The sequence below is a fragment of the Oxyura jamaicensis genome, chromosome 10 (genome assembly GCF_011077185.1).
Source record: "Oxyura jamaicensis isolate SHBP4307 breed ruddy duck chromosome 10, BPBGC_Ojam_1.0, whole genome shotgun sequence".
NCBI lineage: Eukaryota > Metazoa > Chordata > Aves > Anseriformes > Anatidae > Oxyura > Oxyura jamaicensis.
In genome coordinates, this window is record NC_048902.1 from 18,224,550 (window position 1) to 18,239,285 (window position 14,736).

The 14,736-nt window shown below is 44.0% G+C and overlaps 1 protein-coding gene across 2 annotated transcripts in view; it reads right to left on the minus strand.

The window, feature by feature from the left end:
* ADAMTS17 (ADAM metallopeptidase with thrombospondin type 1 motif 17) overlaps positions 1 to 14,736 on the minus strand; it is a 173,879-nt gene that overhangs the window by 59,042 nt on the left and 100,101 nt on the right. For both annotated transcript variants that reach the window (XM_035335702.1, XM_035335701.1), the window contains exons 12-14: positions 14,321 to 14,466; positions 10,669 to 10,835; positions 10,281 to 10,408 (exon numbers count right to left, since the gene is read on the minus strand). In XM_035335702.1, the coding sequence (XP_035191593.1) occupies positions 10,281 to 10,408; positions 10,669 to 10,835; positions 14,321 to 14,466 (441 nt within the window). The remainder of the gene's footprint in view (positions 1 to 10,280; positions 10,409 to 10,668; positions 10,836 to 14,320; positions 14,467 to 14,736) is intronic.

Here is a 14,736-nt window from a genome sequence, read left to right on the forward strand (position 1 = left end):
AACCAGAGGTCCCCAATTATTTTGTTTGCAAGGTTAAAGTATCTCTAAACATTGATGTCAAGTCTAAGACAGACACCTGACTGAAAACCTGAACAGGAAGAACTGAACGCTGTGAATCAGCGGAGCATTCATTTGGAACAGTGTTGAGCTGGTTATTTAGCAACCCCCTTCACTAACACTAAGAGCACGAACTTTGATTCAGAAGACATTACTGAAGAGGGTTTCAAAACCGCTAGTTATTCCAGGTATCATCACAGATTTCACACTAACCCACTCTGACTTGCTTCAAACAACAACAAAAGATTAAAACAACATTTCATGTTTGTACAGCAATTTGCACCTGAGGAACTCAAAGACATCCCACAGAAACGGACCAGTACTGTGACGCTTAGTCTGGAGAAGAGAACAATGTGACTTGCTTAAATGGCAATTAACCCAAGTAACCAAAACCCTGGTCTTAGCCCTTCACCTCACCAAAATTCAGAGTGCTGTTACAAGTTCCAGCGTGGGGCTCGCTGAATGAGCCCTGCTCTGGACTGGGATCTTACCAGGGAGTGTAACGTTCAGTTCTGACTGCACTTTGGCAACACCCGAAGAAAGAGTTCACCGATAAAATGACTCAAGATACCTGCAGTGCAAAAATACTTCGATGGAGTCAGGTCAGGTTCATACATGGCCAATATGTACCATACGACTTTATGAAAAGTCACAGATATTTGCACTGTACTAAGAACTGACATTCATGTGTAAAAAAATAAAAAAAGGTATTTTCAGAATTTTCAATACCTAGTAAAACTGTTTCAAATAACAATATACCTGTCTGTGAGGGCTGCAGAACCAGAGCAGTCACAGTATTCTCCCTGTAGCTACAGAGACTGTCACAGTAACCTTCCCTATTCACAAACCACTGCCAGGGTCTGACGGTGACCACTGACCACAAGGCTTTTGGATCCTGAGGTCAGTAAGGTTAGATTACAATGCGATTGGACATCATGATATTATTCTAGTTAGTCTGTGTGAATTGTTCTCTGTCCTTGTAAGACTCCAAATTATCAGCAACTCAGTCTTAATAGACAAACTTTGGCTGAAATAAGAGTTCTGATTATGCAAGTTATTAGCAGAGATTCGGCTGTAAGTTGCAGATTCCCTCTCTGTAGATAAACAGCTCCTTGGCAAATGAGTTAGCAGGACTGTCACTAGTAACACTTATTGGAACAAGGCTGTTGCGTCTCTCCCTTCCTTGCCTTCTTATAATAAAGCCAGAGGAAAGTTGGAAAGAAATCTTAGGGAACAATTAAAATAATGAGAATTTTGAAAAATAGGGTAAACAGGGAAAGATGAAGAGAACTTGGGCTGTTTATCCGAGGCTGCCTGCATGTTAAGTAACGTCATTTGGACCTGAACTCAAACATTCCCCTTGTTTCAGAAGACACCGGCCACTGCTTAAATCCAGATGTATTACAAGGATCAAAAACCGCCAGCATTCGGATTCTGATGCAGTGTTTGTCTGCAGATATCATTAGAGACAGATAAATGCTGAAAAAGAATGATCATTCTTACATACGTGAACACATACAAGTGAGATGCTGCTCATTAACTAGAGCAGTATCTAAGCTGGTAGGCAAGGACTACAGCAAAAAACAACCCACAGCTGTATAAATGGGAATTAAGTAAAGTTGAAGAGGGCCATGGAGTTTTTGGCAGTTCCAATTCTCAGGGCTAAACTTCACACCCATGTCCAACAAATAATGTGGGGATATTGAATATGATTCTGCCCCCAAAACAGAAGGATGTCCCAACAGTTCTCCTTCCAGGAAAATAAATGTGATTTATTAATGGGCTTGCTGAAAGGCAGCTGGAAATCCGTGCCTGCCTGCCACCCTGCTGAGATACTGGAAAGGCTGCGTTTAATTTAAGGCTCTTGTGCTATCTTTTATTGTGCTGCATTGTTATTAGCACTATGTGAGCATACAAATGAATAAAGGGAATATAATGAGTGCTGAACCACACTTATTCCCAGAGCTCCATGAGGAGTCTGTAGGACTATAACGGAGGCAGGCAGAGAACAGGGGGTGAGCAATCACATGGTTTGCATTTACACTGCAGCTTCCCAGCTAATGGAAGCCACTGCAAGCAAACAAAGCCTCTGAAAGAGTAAGTCCCCCTTCTTTAGACACTGGGGTTCAAGACAAGCTATTTCCTCCCAGATTTCCTCGGTCACTGACGCCCTTTGACTTCATAGACCTTTTCTGAGGGCAGAGAAGGAGCACCCACTGAATCCATAAACACACCCTATAAAACCTTCGCTGTTTTTTGCCTTTCATCTTCTGCCCAGTTCCCTGAGAGCGGAAGAGATGGGAATGACCCTTGCCACATTCCTTTTGCTGGCATCTCCCCTCTCCTCCGCAGGGCAGACTTTGCCCATCAGTTTGGGACTTAATGATCAAGGCTTCTGTCAAATTTGGGCCAGGAAATGGCTTCTTGCAAAGGAAAACTTAGAGAAAGAGTTTGCTTTCTGGGCTTCAAGATGAAAATTGGTGCATTCTTGTTACTTTATGGGTAAAAGTACTTTATAAGCACTTTACTCCTGTCTACATAAACACTGGAGCCCTTTCCCCCTCCTGAAGCCTTCTGATCAGTTCCGAAGCACAAGCATATTTGGTAGCAGCACATAATGAAACGGCTTTCGGTAACACTTGACAATGCATTTCCACAAGCTCCAAAGTCACTTAGAAACACATTACAGTGACCACTTCAGTCACCAGCACCCCTCCTGGGAGGAAACTATCTGTCAGCAGTCCTTGGACCATTAACTGAGAGATCTCCAGTCTTCCCCTAGGCGAGGAAGCTGCTGACATTCCAGCTCCAGGGGCCAGAGGCTTAAGCCCGAGCCCCACCAGCCCTGGGGGAAAATCTATCAGGCCTGTACATTATCAGCTTCCAGCTGACACTCTGCTCTCTAGTGTATGTATCATATGATGCATCATTAAAATAGATATAGACTTGCTTTATCTGCTTTCAAAAATGTGAGGGCTTAATAAACAGCACGCACAGGGCAAATCCCAAACACTGCTCAGAACTCAAGTTTTCATACTGCAGAAACTATCCCTTGAATCCCAAGAATAGTTCACGGGAATTACCTGATCTTTATCATCTCTAACTCATCCTGCACTGTTTCCTGTACAGCATACTGAACAAGGGAAGGTGATTTTTTTTTCAATAAGCAGCAGAAGGGCACAAAGGGGAAGCTTTACGTGCTGAGAAAAGACACCTTGCAATAATGTCCTGTGTGCTTTCTGACCCAAGAGTTACCCTGCAGGTTGGCAGACTGAATCCATTAACCAGTATCCCCAGTACTGGCTGGATACTTTCAGTTCCAGCAGCCTTGAATGGACTGGTAAAAAGGGAAGCAGTTCTGTTTTCTTACCAAGATGATCCCTGGATCTTCCCTGTACTGTCCAGCAGGGACTCAGACAGTGACATCCACACCTCTGGCAAAGGGACCGATGCTGGCATCACCCAGGAGTTTGAGTCACTGCCTGTACTAGCTGCTGACAGCCTGCAGTGCTGTAGGACTGCTATTTAACAGCATAATTAATCAGACAACGAGGAAGCAGATTTTAAACCAAAACCAGTCCCTTGCCCATATTGAAACATGGGAGTGCTGGCAGGAAATCTCAGGACAGTCTTTCAGGACTTGAACTCCTCAGCATGGAGGGTCTCAACTATATCCCCTGATTTCTTAGTGATCTTCAACCACAGCCTCCTGCTCTGACGCTGTGTTTCGTAACTACTGACTGACCTTTAAATTGGCAGGTAACTGCATGTGTGCTGAGCCAAAGGCCTGCAATTCACTGAGCTGATACCTCAGCCCACCCCTCCTTTGCTCCCTCCTCCTTCTTCGCATTTTTGTAATTAAACATCTGAAAATACTGCTTGTTGGGTGGTATTTCCAGCTTCAGTCATTGCTGGCTCCAGCATAGGAAAACTCCTCCTCTTGAACGCACATCATTTGGATTCTTCTGTGTGAACTATGCGCTGTATTGCTTGGATGTTTTAAATGATATTTTTATTTGTATTTTGAATGGCTGTGCAAGAGCTCAATTGATACAGCCTGTGTGAATATGTTTTGCTACATAAACACAATTATTTTTGTTATATATACCCACCCTATGTAAGAAATGACATTGTAGACTCACAACACTGTAATGCTTCACATCTGCTGCATTAACTAGCTGTCTCAATGGATCAAATATAAATATTGATGCAACATGGGCCATTTTACAAATTAATCGTGTACAGAGCATGCTGCTTATGACAGATTCATTTGCACTGCCAACTTTTTGTCCGTAATATCCAGTGTCCACTGCTACCTCCAGGGATGGACCAAATGAAACAGGAATGTGCACATGTGAGCAGCCGACATTCAGATCTAAAGGCAAGAGAATTCGGATTTCTTTGCTTTAAACACAACTGCCCGTGTGGAGAATCGTGGGTGTCTGTCAGGATGTGCACGGGAGGGTGAGCCCAGATCTCAAATCAAGAAGTTCATCTCTAACTTACTTCTCTTTCTGTTCCACAACAAACTTTGTTTTATGGGTTGGAGTCCACATCAAAGTTAGTTCAGCAAACACCTTCCTGTCATTTCCCGAGCCTTCAGATTTTATCTGAATTGGAGCAGTGCTGCTGGAACAGGAGTTGTGTGCTGCCTACTTTGTATTAGTGCTACCTTACTCACATTGGACACGCAATTACACCTGCCCACTGAGTTTATGTTTAAGTTCCTTAGAAGTTCATGTGAATGCTATACCCAATTATTCTTGATAACCAGTTTTCCATATAGAGGGCTTGAAGCTTTTTGTGTTGAAATCTCCCTGTTTTGGCAGCAGAGCAGGCTACATTAGGAAGCATGTAAATAATGCAAAGCACTTTCCTACCCAGAGACTTTTCCCATCCCAGGAACTCCTCCTGATTTTTTTTTGGCCACTTTCTGTAACTACCCCTTTCTGATCCTTCCAAACCAGGTTCATCTGAACTGACACCTCAGGCCTGATTCCACCCTGCCTCTGTCCTGCTTTGTGCAAATGCCACTCAGCTGCAGATACCAGAGGATTTTATGTTCTTCAAAACAGGCACCTATCATGTCACTTCTGGATGAGAAAATAACATATATTTATCAGTGAATGATACGTGCAGCCTCCTTCTGGTCAATTCTTGGCTCCTAAAGCCACAAGAACAAACTAACGCCTCCAAGGTAGGTAACAATGAATTGGCTATTATATGGTCTTGGTGGGTTAACACAGAAGGAAAATAGAAAACAGCATGACTTTTTTCATATCCCTCTGTGAAGTACAGGAAAAAAAAAAAAAAAAAAAAAAACACAGTAAGATACCAGCAATATTTTGTGCTTCGTTGCTATGTCCTGCTCACCAAAAGCCCCCAAACTTTTTAGGGCTCAAATTACACTCATATAGACACAGGAATTGAGAAAAACAAAACAAAACAACAACAAACCTATAATACAGTAGGTTTCTGTAGTTCAAATAACCCTTCTGGACTTTGTGAGCAATACCAAATAATTTATCAAAGTACAGCACAGAGCCAAGTTGTTGTATGGAGACAAGCTACCCAAGCTGGAACATCTTGTACGACAGTCTGCAATGCAGGAATATGAATAATACATGGAAAATCATAAAGCGAGGAGGCCAAGCCAGAGCTGTATGCATCAATCATAGGGAAAATGTGGGTACTGCATATACTAGAAAAGTGTTTGCCAACAATAGGCCCAGAAAACAACTGCACTTTATCCTCTGCCGCTTGTGGCCCTCTCCTGACACTGTGTCCACCCAATTTGTAAAAACTGTTTTTGAAAATGTGGCCATTTTTAGGTTCATGTTCACCTTTCATACTGTATGACAATCGCTTTTGGAAGAAAGTAGTTCTATAATATTTTTGCTGTGCCAGGACAGCCTAATGTGTGTCTTGTCATCATTGAAGGTGCTACTGATTCACCAGCAAGTTAAAATAGCTATAATATGATGAAACGTACATGGAGAAAACTCTAGATAAAGCCAAAACATCTCCACCTCTTAAATTGTTAAATCACAAAGACTGCCCTTGATCTCTAACCAGGTTCTGCTGTACACAAGGTCTCTCTTTTCAAAGACCTGAAGCACAATATGTAGACCCCACTGGAAAGTTCTGCTATCATGAGTCTCTGACTAATCCTCCTTTGAAAAAAGCCAGCACAAAGTAATGTTGCATCACAAAAGCCAGCTGAGCAGTTTGTCTTCTCGCCACACCACGGCTGTGTGACATCTCACACCTTTTTTATCTCTGCTTCTGCCAGCAGTTTGCTTCTAACATGAGCAGCATGAACAGAATGAAGTGTAAGAGGTTAGAAAGCACACTGCTTCCATGAACGCTGACTCATGAAATGTGCACTGAGGAGTCTTGAGAGAAAAGAAAATCTTCAAGAAATCCTCTCTGAAAGCCACCTGGAGAGGAACAGGAGAGGATAAACGCAATCTGAGGGGGAGTTTGCACTGCATTACCCTGTCCTCATCAAGACTGTAATGTCCATGCTAAAGAAAGCAAACCGTGAAAGCAGGCAAGAGGGACTGGGCTGCAAGCCTGCCTGTGCACTCGTTCTCCTCTCCTCAGCCTCATCAGACTGCTGCTGTTCTCCGGCCTGTTACAGAGTTTCTGTTTCTGGAAAACTCCAGGAAAAAACAAATTCTCCTTGCTAGAAAACAATGTGCATTTCAAAAAAAGATGACAAATGGGTACGCATACTGAACAGGGCATCTTGTTTACCCAGAAGATGGTCAGGAGAAGTGTGTTTGTTACTTCTCTACCACGTTTCTTCTAAAGGCATAAAACTTTATCAAGCTCTTACGTTTTTATTTTGTGCTAATTCTGGCAACCTTCTAACACTACCAAGAATGAAATGCTCATCCTCAAAACCAATTCTAATAAACAAGGACAGGATAAAACTGAATAAAGTATTATTTATCTCAAAGACAAGAGGTAAGATTATAAAAATAGAGGTGACTTAGGAACTCCTGCGCTAAATACAGGGCTGACTTTGCTCTCTTCTGGTGCTTCCTTGTGTGACCACAGCATTAATCAAATTTACACCATCCAGCTGCCTTCAGGTGTAAGTGGTAAACATAGGGACACTGCTGCTTATGATGGTTTTACTTCAAGGATAGCGAGGCTGACACCAAAAAGCTTCATTCACATTGTTTAGAATGGATCTCAGCTCCTGGCTTTAAAGTGAAACTGTAAAAAGTTCACAACATGCAATGAAAAAAGTCTCTCCTCCTTTAGTGCTCAGCTGCAGTAAGGGTATGTCGAGGCTGCAAAGAATTTGTTCCTGCTTCCCTTCTCAAAACCCTCCTCTCCTTGCAAGAACAGTTTGTCTTTGCCATGTTCATCTACATCCATTTTTCCAACAACAACGCATGAGTTTCATTTAGGAGCATATGCTGCTGAAGGAAAAGAGCTATTACATTTCCTGGACTAGATGTTCGCAGGCAATGGATACTGCTAATACATCTGTCACACTGGCAGTGTGTCATTCCTGCCTCTGAGAGCCTTTAACTGAAAGGATTACACAAGAAAATAAATAACAGTAATACCACCCTCTGATTTCAGCACTTATTCTCTTCTCCAGCCCCCCTGCAATGCTTGTTGCAAGGCTTTGTCTACACTGGGTAAAGAAACGAGAAGAAGAGTAATTAAATAAGTATGTCAATTAAATTCATTTAACACACAGCTAGTTTGACAGGCATCTATGGCAAATGGGGTGCACAGTCACACGCAGGGATTCTCAGCACTAGATCGCATAATGAGGCAGAGGAGCATTATAAATGACTTCACAAGGCTTTCAAATCTGCTCGGCTTGAATTGATCATTTTGCCTTTTCTCCCAGCCAGATGCAAATGGACTGAATGTTCTGCAGCTGTCATCACCTCTCTGCACAGTTAAAGGCAGTTGCCCCCAAGTTAGAGCACAATTTGCTTTTCATGATGTACCTCCAAAGCTCTGGGCTCATAAAGGTTTTCATTTGGAGGGGAGCTGGCTACTGCTGCTCACTGGAAGAAGAAAATGTGCATTGCCATGATGTCTGATTTACCATTTGTGGCTGATCTGAATGTTTGGAGCAGTAAAGCTGGCCAGCCCAGCGTAATGGTCAATGGCACACAGCTGGAGGTGCACAGCTGCCCTTACTATAAAAGGTTATTAATGGGTTTTTCAGGTTTTTTTTTAGATACAGCTGAAAACAGGGAAAAAATTAAGTAACTTGGGATGCACCATGAACCTGGCTCTGTGCAAGGCACGTTTTATTAAAGAGCATATAAAGAATCAGACCCGTGCTGGCTCCCCTGCAACTTGCTGTTCAGATTCTTCATCTGAATAAATCAGAAGGGCTGAATTAAACATGCCTCTTCAGCAGCTATTTGGCAGGAAGCAGCGGGAAGTCTCTTGCAGCAGTGCAAAATTCAATCCAGATAAAGCTTTTACACTTATCCTGTCACGTTACAATTAGTAAAACTGCATTATGTCCCCAAAGCCTCTCTTATACCCGTGTTAATACAGTGATCATCCATCTTCCTGCTGGGAAGGCTCAAAGCACAAAAAGTTCTTACTCGCTGCTCCCAGAAATCAGAAATAATGGCACATTTGGTGTGCCTTGTGCCCCCAGGGCAACCCAGCATATCTCCAGTGGAGCTAGTGGAAGTAAAGGGCAATGCTAGAAAGCTGTTCTGCTGGGTCAGCGGGCTGCGTAATGGTGTAAAGACAAACTCCTAGCACAGGATAAAAATCTAGACTAGGATAACACTTGGGAGGAAGAACTGGCATGAAGAATCCAGCACTGGCAAGGCTGCACTAGCCAGCTGAACCGCCTTTCACATCCCTGCTGTGTGTGCAGCAAACTCTGCACACGTGCTACATGATTAGGAGAGAGAAGAAACTGCCCTGCCACGGTGTCCGCAACAAGTGACTGGAATCCAGCTGCTACTCACTGGTAGAAGCATCCGATCTGAATGGCTTCTTGTCATTTTTGAGCTTTAAATAAACATCATCTCTTCCATCCCTCGCCCAAACAATCCACCTCCCGTTAGTACGGGTCTATGCATTTCCACTACATGTTCAAGGAATCTAAAAGCAGCTCTAAGAGATGGCCTTCCTAATCGTTCAACACGCTGCAAACCATGAAGAGTTGTATACAAAGACTGCCCACACCTCATCTTGGTTCCATATGTAAACTGGATAAAGATTAATAACCATCATTGCAATGGTTATGGGTCATCACTCCTTCACTCCAGGAAAAGGAAAGGAAATCCAAAGACTTTTGGACAGATTCCTCTTTGTTTCCACTCTCAGCCTGTCTGACCAGAGACATAAGGAAATGAGCATCCTCCGGGTTTGGCAAGGGAAAAACGGCTCCTGAAGGAGAGCAGAAGGAAACCTATCCCATGCCCTTTCTCACTTGCTCTCCCTGTGACCTGAGCAAAAGACAATGCAGACAAGAGGCAAAAGAAAAATGTCTTGGGTTGTGCTATGGGTTGCTGGATCTCTTCCTCTAAACCCGCACTGTCTGCTGCTTGGAGTTTTATAACCTATTTTGTAGGAAGAAGGGAACCTTTTTCTTACTGCAGGGAAACAGGCCTTTCAAACAGTTTTGGTGGGCCCCGAGGTGAGAAACTCACCCTGACATTACCTAGTAATATAGTTCAAAATCACAGGATGTAGGATGCACAGGGGATTATAGTGGTTTGCACAGCTCAAAGAGCCAAGAAGCATGTGGTATCAGAAAGCTTCCTCAGTATTTCTAGATAGGCCCCAGATAGAGCTGAAAACACTTGTAACGGGCTACTAACAATTCATATTTCAGTTTGCAGCATCAGCATTTTTTCAGTGAGTCCTCTAGTAGCCAAAATGGAGCGGGGAAGCAAGCCAGACTTCCACTCCCATCTGCCTCCCTCACAAAGTCCCTTCGCACCCAAGCCATGTGATGACTACACATGAGCAAATGTGATCGCTGGGCACTCCCAGCTGTTCAGTAATCACTTCCTACCCTGGGCATTTATCATAATTCTCAGACCAAGACACGGGGCTGTGGAGCACTTGCAATGGATCCTATAAAACAGGGTCACCCTCTCAGGGACGGCTGCCCAGCCACCCACACCGATGCCTTGTCTTCTAGGACATACATAGCTACCCCGGGTCAGACATAACAGTAGGAGTAAAACAAGAGAAAGTTACTCCACCTGGCACTTGCCATGTACACAGAGGTCAGTCTCGTAAGGCCCACACGGAGTACCATCAAGGACTCTGTCTGCCACCAGCACAGGAGAATCCTTCCCCAGTGGAGAACAGAAGAGCTCACATGGCTTATCTGGAGAAAGAAATACAAAGCATCTGACTTTAGGAGCAGCACAAACCAGTTTTTGAGGCAAAGGTGATGCTTAGAAGGCTAGAGGAGCAGCATGGAAGCAATAAGAATGTTATTGTAATCCATCTTTCAAATGCAGCTAATGGAAACATTCTATAGAGTTCTCACAGACAACTGGGGGTCTTGTGGATGAAATTATGACGAGTTAAAAAGCTGCTGAGAAAAAACAGCAAGGAATTACAGAGGAAGCTAAAAAAAAATACCATCAACGATGACAGCTGTCAGGAGGCTTTTCTTCTTGTTGGTGTATCTGTCGTGGGCCTGGCACTGCTGGTCCCTGAAGCTCGGCACGCCTTTGGGGCAGGGCAAGTTCTCACACACGGTGTGCTCCACGCTGGCTCCACGGCAGTTCTTCCCGCCGGGCCCCGGGCTATTGCACAAAAGACAAACTAAGGTCAGCAGGAACAGCATAGCTACTCACAGGCACACCTTCATTTAAGTTTTCCTGTCCAAGGCAGTACTGAAATAGTTGGAAGGATCCTTCCTCTCAGACATTCCTTGCTGGAGGGCAAATCTTGCTCTCATTGACTCTGACAGAAATTTATTCAAACTCCATGCTGGATCTAGAACTGGCTTATCAGAGCAGATGTTCTGGAGCGTTTCAGAAGCATGTTCTTTTGTAGTGTCCCACACACAGATTAATAAATAGGCAGCTGACTGCACATCGTACACTTCTGCTAAGAGGTAATCCATCCACTAACCAGCCTTCTTGAAAGACACGGACTATTTAACTGCATCCTGGTCACAAAAAAAGGGATGTGGCTGATTTTACACTGCTGACCTAAATTTCAACTTCAGCAGCAGTCCATTCCTGTCCTAACCTGTTTTCTGAACAGTTTCAGAACAGGACTTCGAGTACAGCATTCCCAAGCTGTGAGCACTGCCACGATATGAGGTCTGATTTCTAAATTTTCCCTGTGACTCAGAACAGGTTTCTTAAGTGATGGTCACATCACTTAAGTGATTGTGACAGTCAGGCTTTGGAAGGTGCACATGTAAAGTCTAAATAATCATTATACTTGCACCATGAGGCAATTCAGAAGATAATTTGTGGTTCCAACACAAACGCCAAAGTAAAGTATTTATATTCTTAACAGGGAACCTGGAGGCACCACGGGTACGTTACTGTGCCCAGGATCGCACAAGGCAGAGGCAGGCAACTTGGAATATTTCACCTTTTGCTTCCCACCATGTGCTTTGCTCCCTGCCTCAAACACCCATGACAATGGAGGCACAGCAAATGTCTCTTCAGCACGTCCTCCAAAGTTCTGTTTTCAGCATCTTGAAAGTAAAATAACAAAGACGTAGCTATAAGCTGTTCTGCAAGTAGGGTGTCCAGAAAGAAGCCTGTGCAGCAGATAATCTCCATCCATGAAAACCATGCCATTTCACATATTGGTTCTTAAGCATGCAGGAAAGGCCACTGATTCTGCATCAGCATTAAGAAGGAAAACTCAAACTCTTAACAAATGCCTCTATTTCGTTTCTTCACAAACAAAACTAAAGCTAAACCAGAAAAACCCTACATGATGCCACAGAGAGTCACCAGAGGAACAGCCTGTACAACGCCTGATTGCACTGCTAACGCCTCTCCTCTGCCACAGAGGCATGCAAGGCAGCAGACGTGCAGAAATCTTGGAGGATACCCAAGGAGTAACAGAGTGCTCTCTGGAGAGCACAGGATCAACCTGATGACCACGAAGCAGAAGACACAGCAGGACGACTACTCACTGTGCTTTCATCAGCAGATGTTTGGATTTTAATCAGATCAGATCATCTTCAGATGTCATTAACTCGTGAAGGACTTTCTATGAGTTTGCTAACACAGACTGGAAGCCAGTGGCTCTTATTATTGGTAATAACGGTCATCAGTAAAAACAAAGGCCTCGAGCTCTGTGTAGTATGGGCTGTAGCACTGCCTGGGATTTCCCACAGTGTAATTCAAGACCATCCTGATACGCCCCTGAAACAGAGACTGCGAGATTTCCTGGTAGGCACCTTCACAGCCATCTTCTACCTTTCCCCCCTATTTCTGCCAAGAGAATCCACCCACTAATGGGACTGAAGAAATCAAAGTCCCTTTATGACACCCTGAGACATGACAAGAGAGGATGGGGGAAGGGGTGAGGATCTCATTCTCATGTTCTGTGTAAACCGCCGTTTTTTCCTTCAACCCCACTGCACAACAATGACCCAAAGACTAGACCAGAACACAACACAGTACAGCTTGGAAGTCTGCACGTGCAAACCGGCTAACAACACACTGCCTTACAACCAGTTGGAGGCAAGGCATGCAAGCACTCACAGAAATTACAGAGAGGAAAAACCAAATCAAACAGTGAAGCAACTGGTTTAAAAATACTGATAGTCCCACAGGCTCAAAAGTCAGCTGGCAGGAGTACAGATTCCAGAAAAGAAAAAAATCCCAAGACCAAATACACATAAACGAAAAGATAAATCCCTTAGCCAATACTTTTGGACAGTGAATAAACCAGCTGCAGAAGAAGTGGGCTGACGCCAGGAATATGAAGCAAAAGAAGATCACGTGTGTATCCCCAGCCAAGAATGTATATGAGCAAGAGAATTTTAAAATCAGTGTGCAATCTTGGAGGGAGCATTTCCTGTAATTTAAGGAACGATGATGAATGGATTTAGGTTCGGTCAGTGCTGTGGTTAAAGAGTCTTTTTGTAGCTGACAGCAAAGAAAGCAGCTCAGCCCCTTGTTCAGGAAAAAGAGCTGGCAAAAATCAAGCCCGGACACTGCAGACATGTTCAGCCTTAAGGAGAGGAATAAACAAAAGTGTCCCTTTTACATGAATATACCTCAGCAGCAGCCAGTGGGTGCCTACCCATCACTTGGGCATCTCTTCCAAGTGACTTTGTTGCTAGCCAGAATCTCAGCCCTATGTAAAAGAAGTTTCCTGTGCTTTGTCTGTGAAGAAAACCTTAAAATATAAGTAAATATGGAGATGCATATATAGATGTAGAGCTTAGGGATATGGTTTAGTGGGGACTGTTAGTGTTAGGTCAGAGGTTGGACTTGATGAACTTGAGGTCTCTTCCAACCTAGAAATTCTGTGATTCTGTGATTCTGCACAACTTGGAGGGTTGCTCTCCAGATTGTGAGCACACTCGATCATCTCAGAAGCTATAATGCCCTCAGAGGTGGCCATTTATATGGCCACAGAGGTAACTTGCTCCGACCTCTCAGAAGAAGACTTCCAGGCATGCCATAACCGACCAGACAGATGAAGGATGGCACACGGGAGATAACATCACGTACATTTCTTCTTGAATCTGAAAAAAAGCCAAGCCCAAGCAGGAGCCAAGCAGGGTCCACTCTGTACAGAACACTTTACGTACGCAGCACATCCTGATGTACAGAGTATCTCAGGTTGCTTTATTATCACAACCACAGCACACTGCCCACTGTCAGCCACTCAATTGTTTCCCAAGCCCACAGGGACAGATGAAGCCAGCACTGCCTGCAAAAGTGATCTCTAAGACGTATTGGCTCAGTTTGCTCTGCAGATCCAGATTACCCCTTCTCATCCACTGCAGTGCAGAAGGGAAAACACAGCATCATTCCTCTGCCAACCTGCAGGTCTTTAATTCAATTGTATCTATATCTGAATCATGGCAATGGGCCACTTCCAACGGGAACCCTTCAAGCCACTTCCACAGCACATGCTTCGCTCCGAAGTCACTCCTGGATTCTGACCTGGTCCTTGCCAGTGAACACCAGGTGTCGTGTCCCCCAGGCAGCTCTGCTGCTCATTTCTTCACTGAACTCTTGCAGCGTGGTTTGCCTAAATGCTACATGCAAAAAAAAATCAGCATGATGTGAAGACTTACGGGGGATTGTCGCATTTCCGCTGTCTGAATCGCACTCCTGTGCCACACGTCCGGCTGCACATGCTCCACTGACTCCACATGCTCCAGTCTCCATCAACATGCTCAGGGATGGGAGTTTTACTGACACACTCCCCAGCTCGGCACCACTGAAATGCAATTGCGTTATCACAGGCTAGAAGGAAGCCCTGATCTTGCAAACAATCCTGTTCTGGTGGACTTAAAAAGGATGTCTCAGAGACTACAAAAGCCCATGTTCAAGTTTCTGGAAATTCAAGGCTTCTGTGAGATGGAGGAGGAGAAACACAGAAATTAAGTGTCACCCTCAATCAAACCCTGAAGGGAATTCTGTCATTAAAAGATAAATCACAGAAATGAGCCCCTTCGTTTGTAATGAAGGTAATTATCTAAGTGCTAAG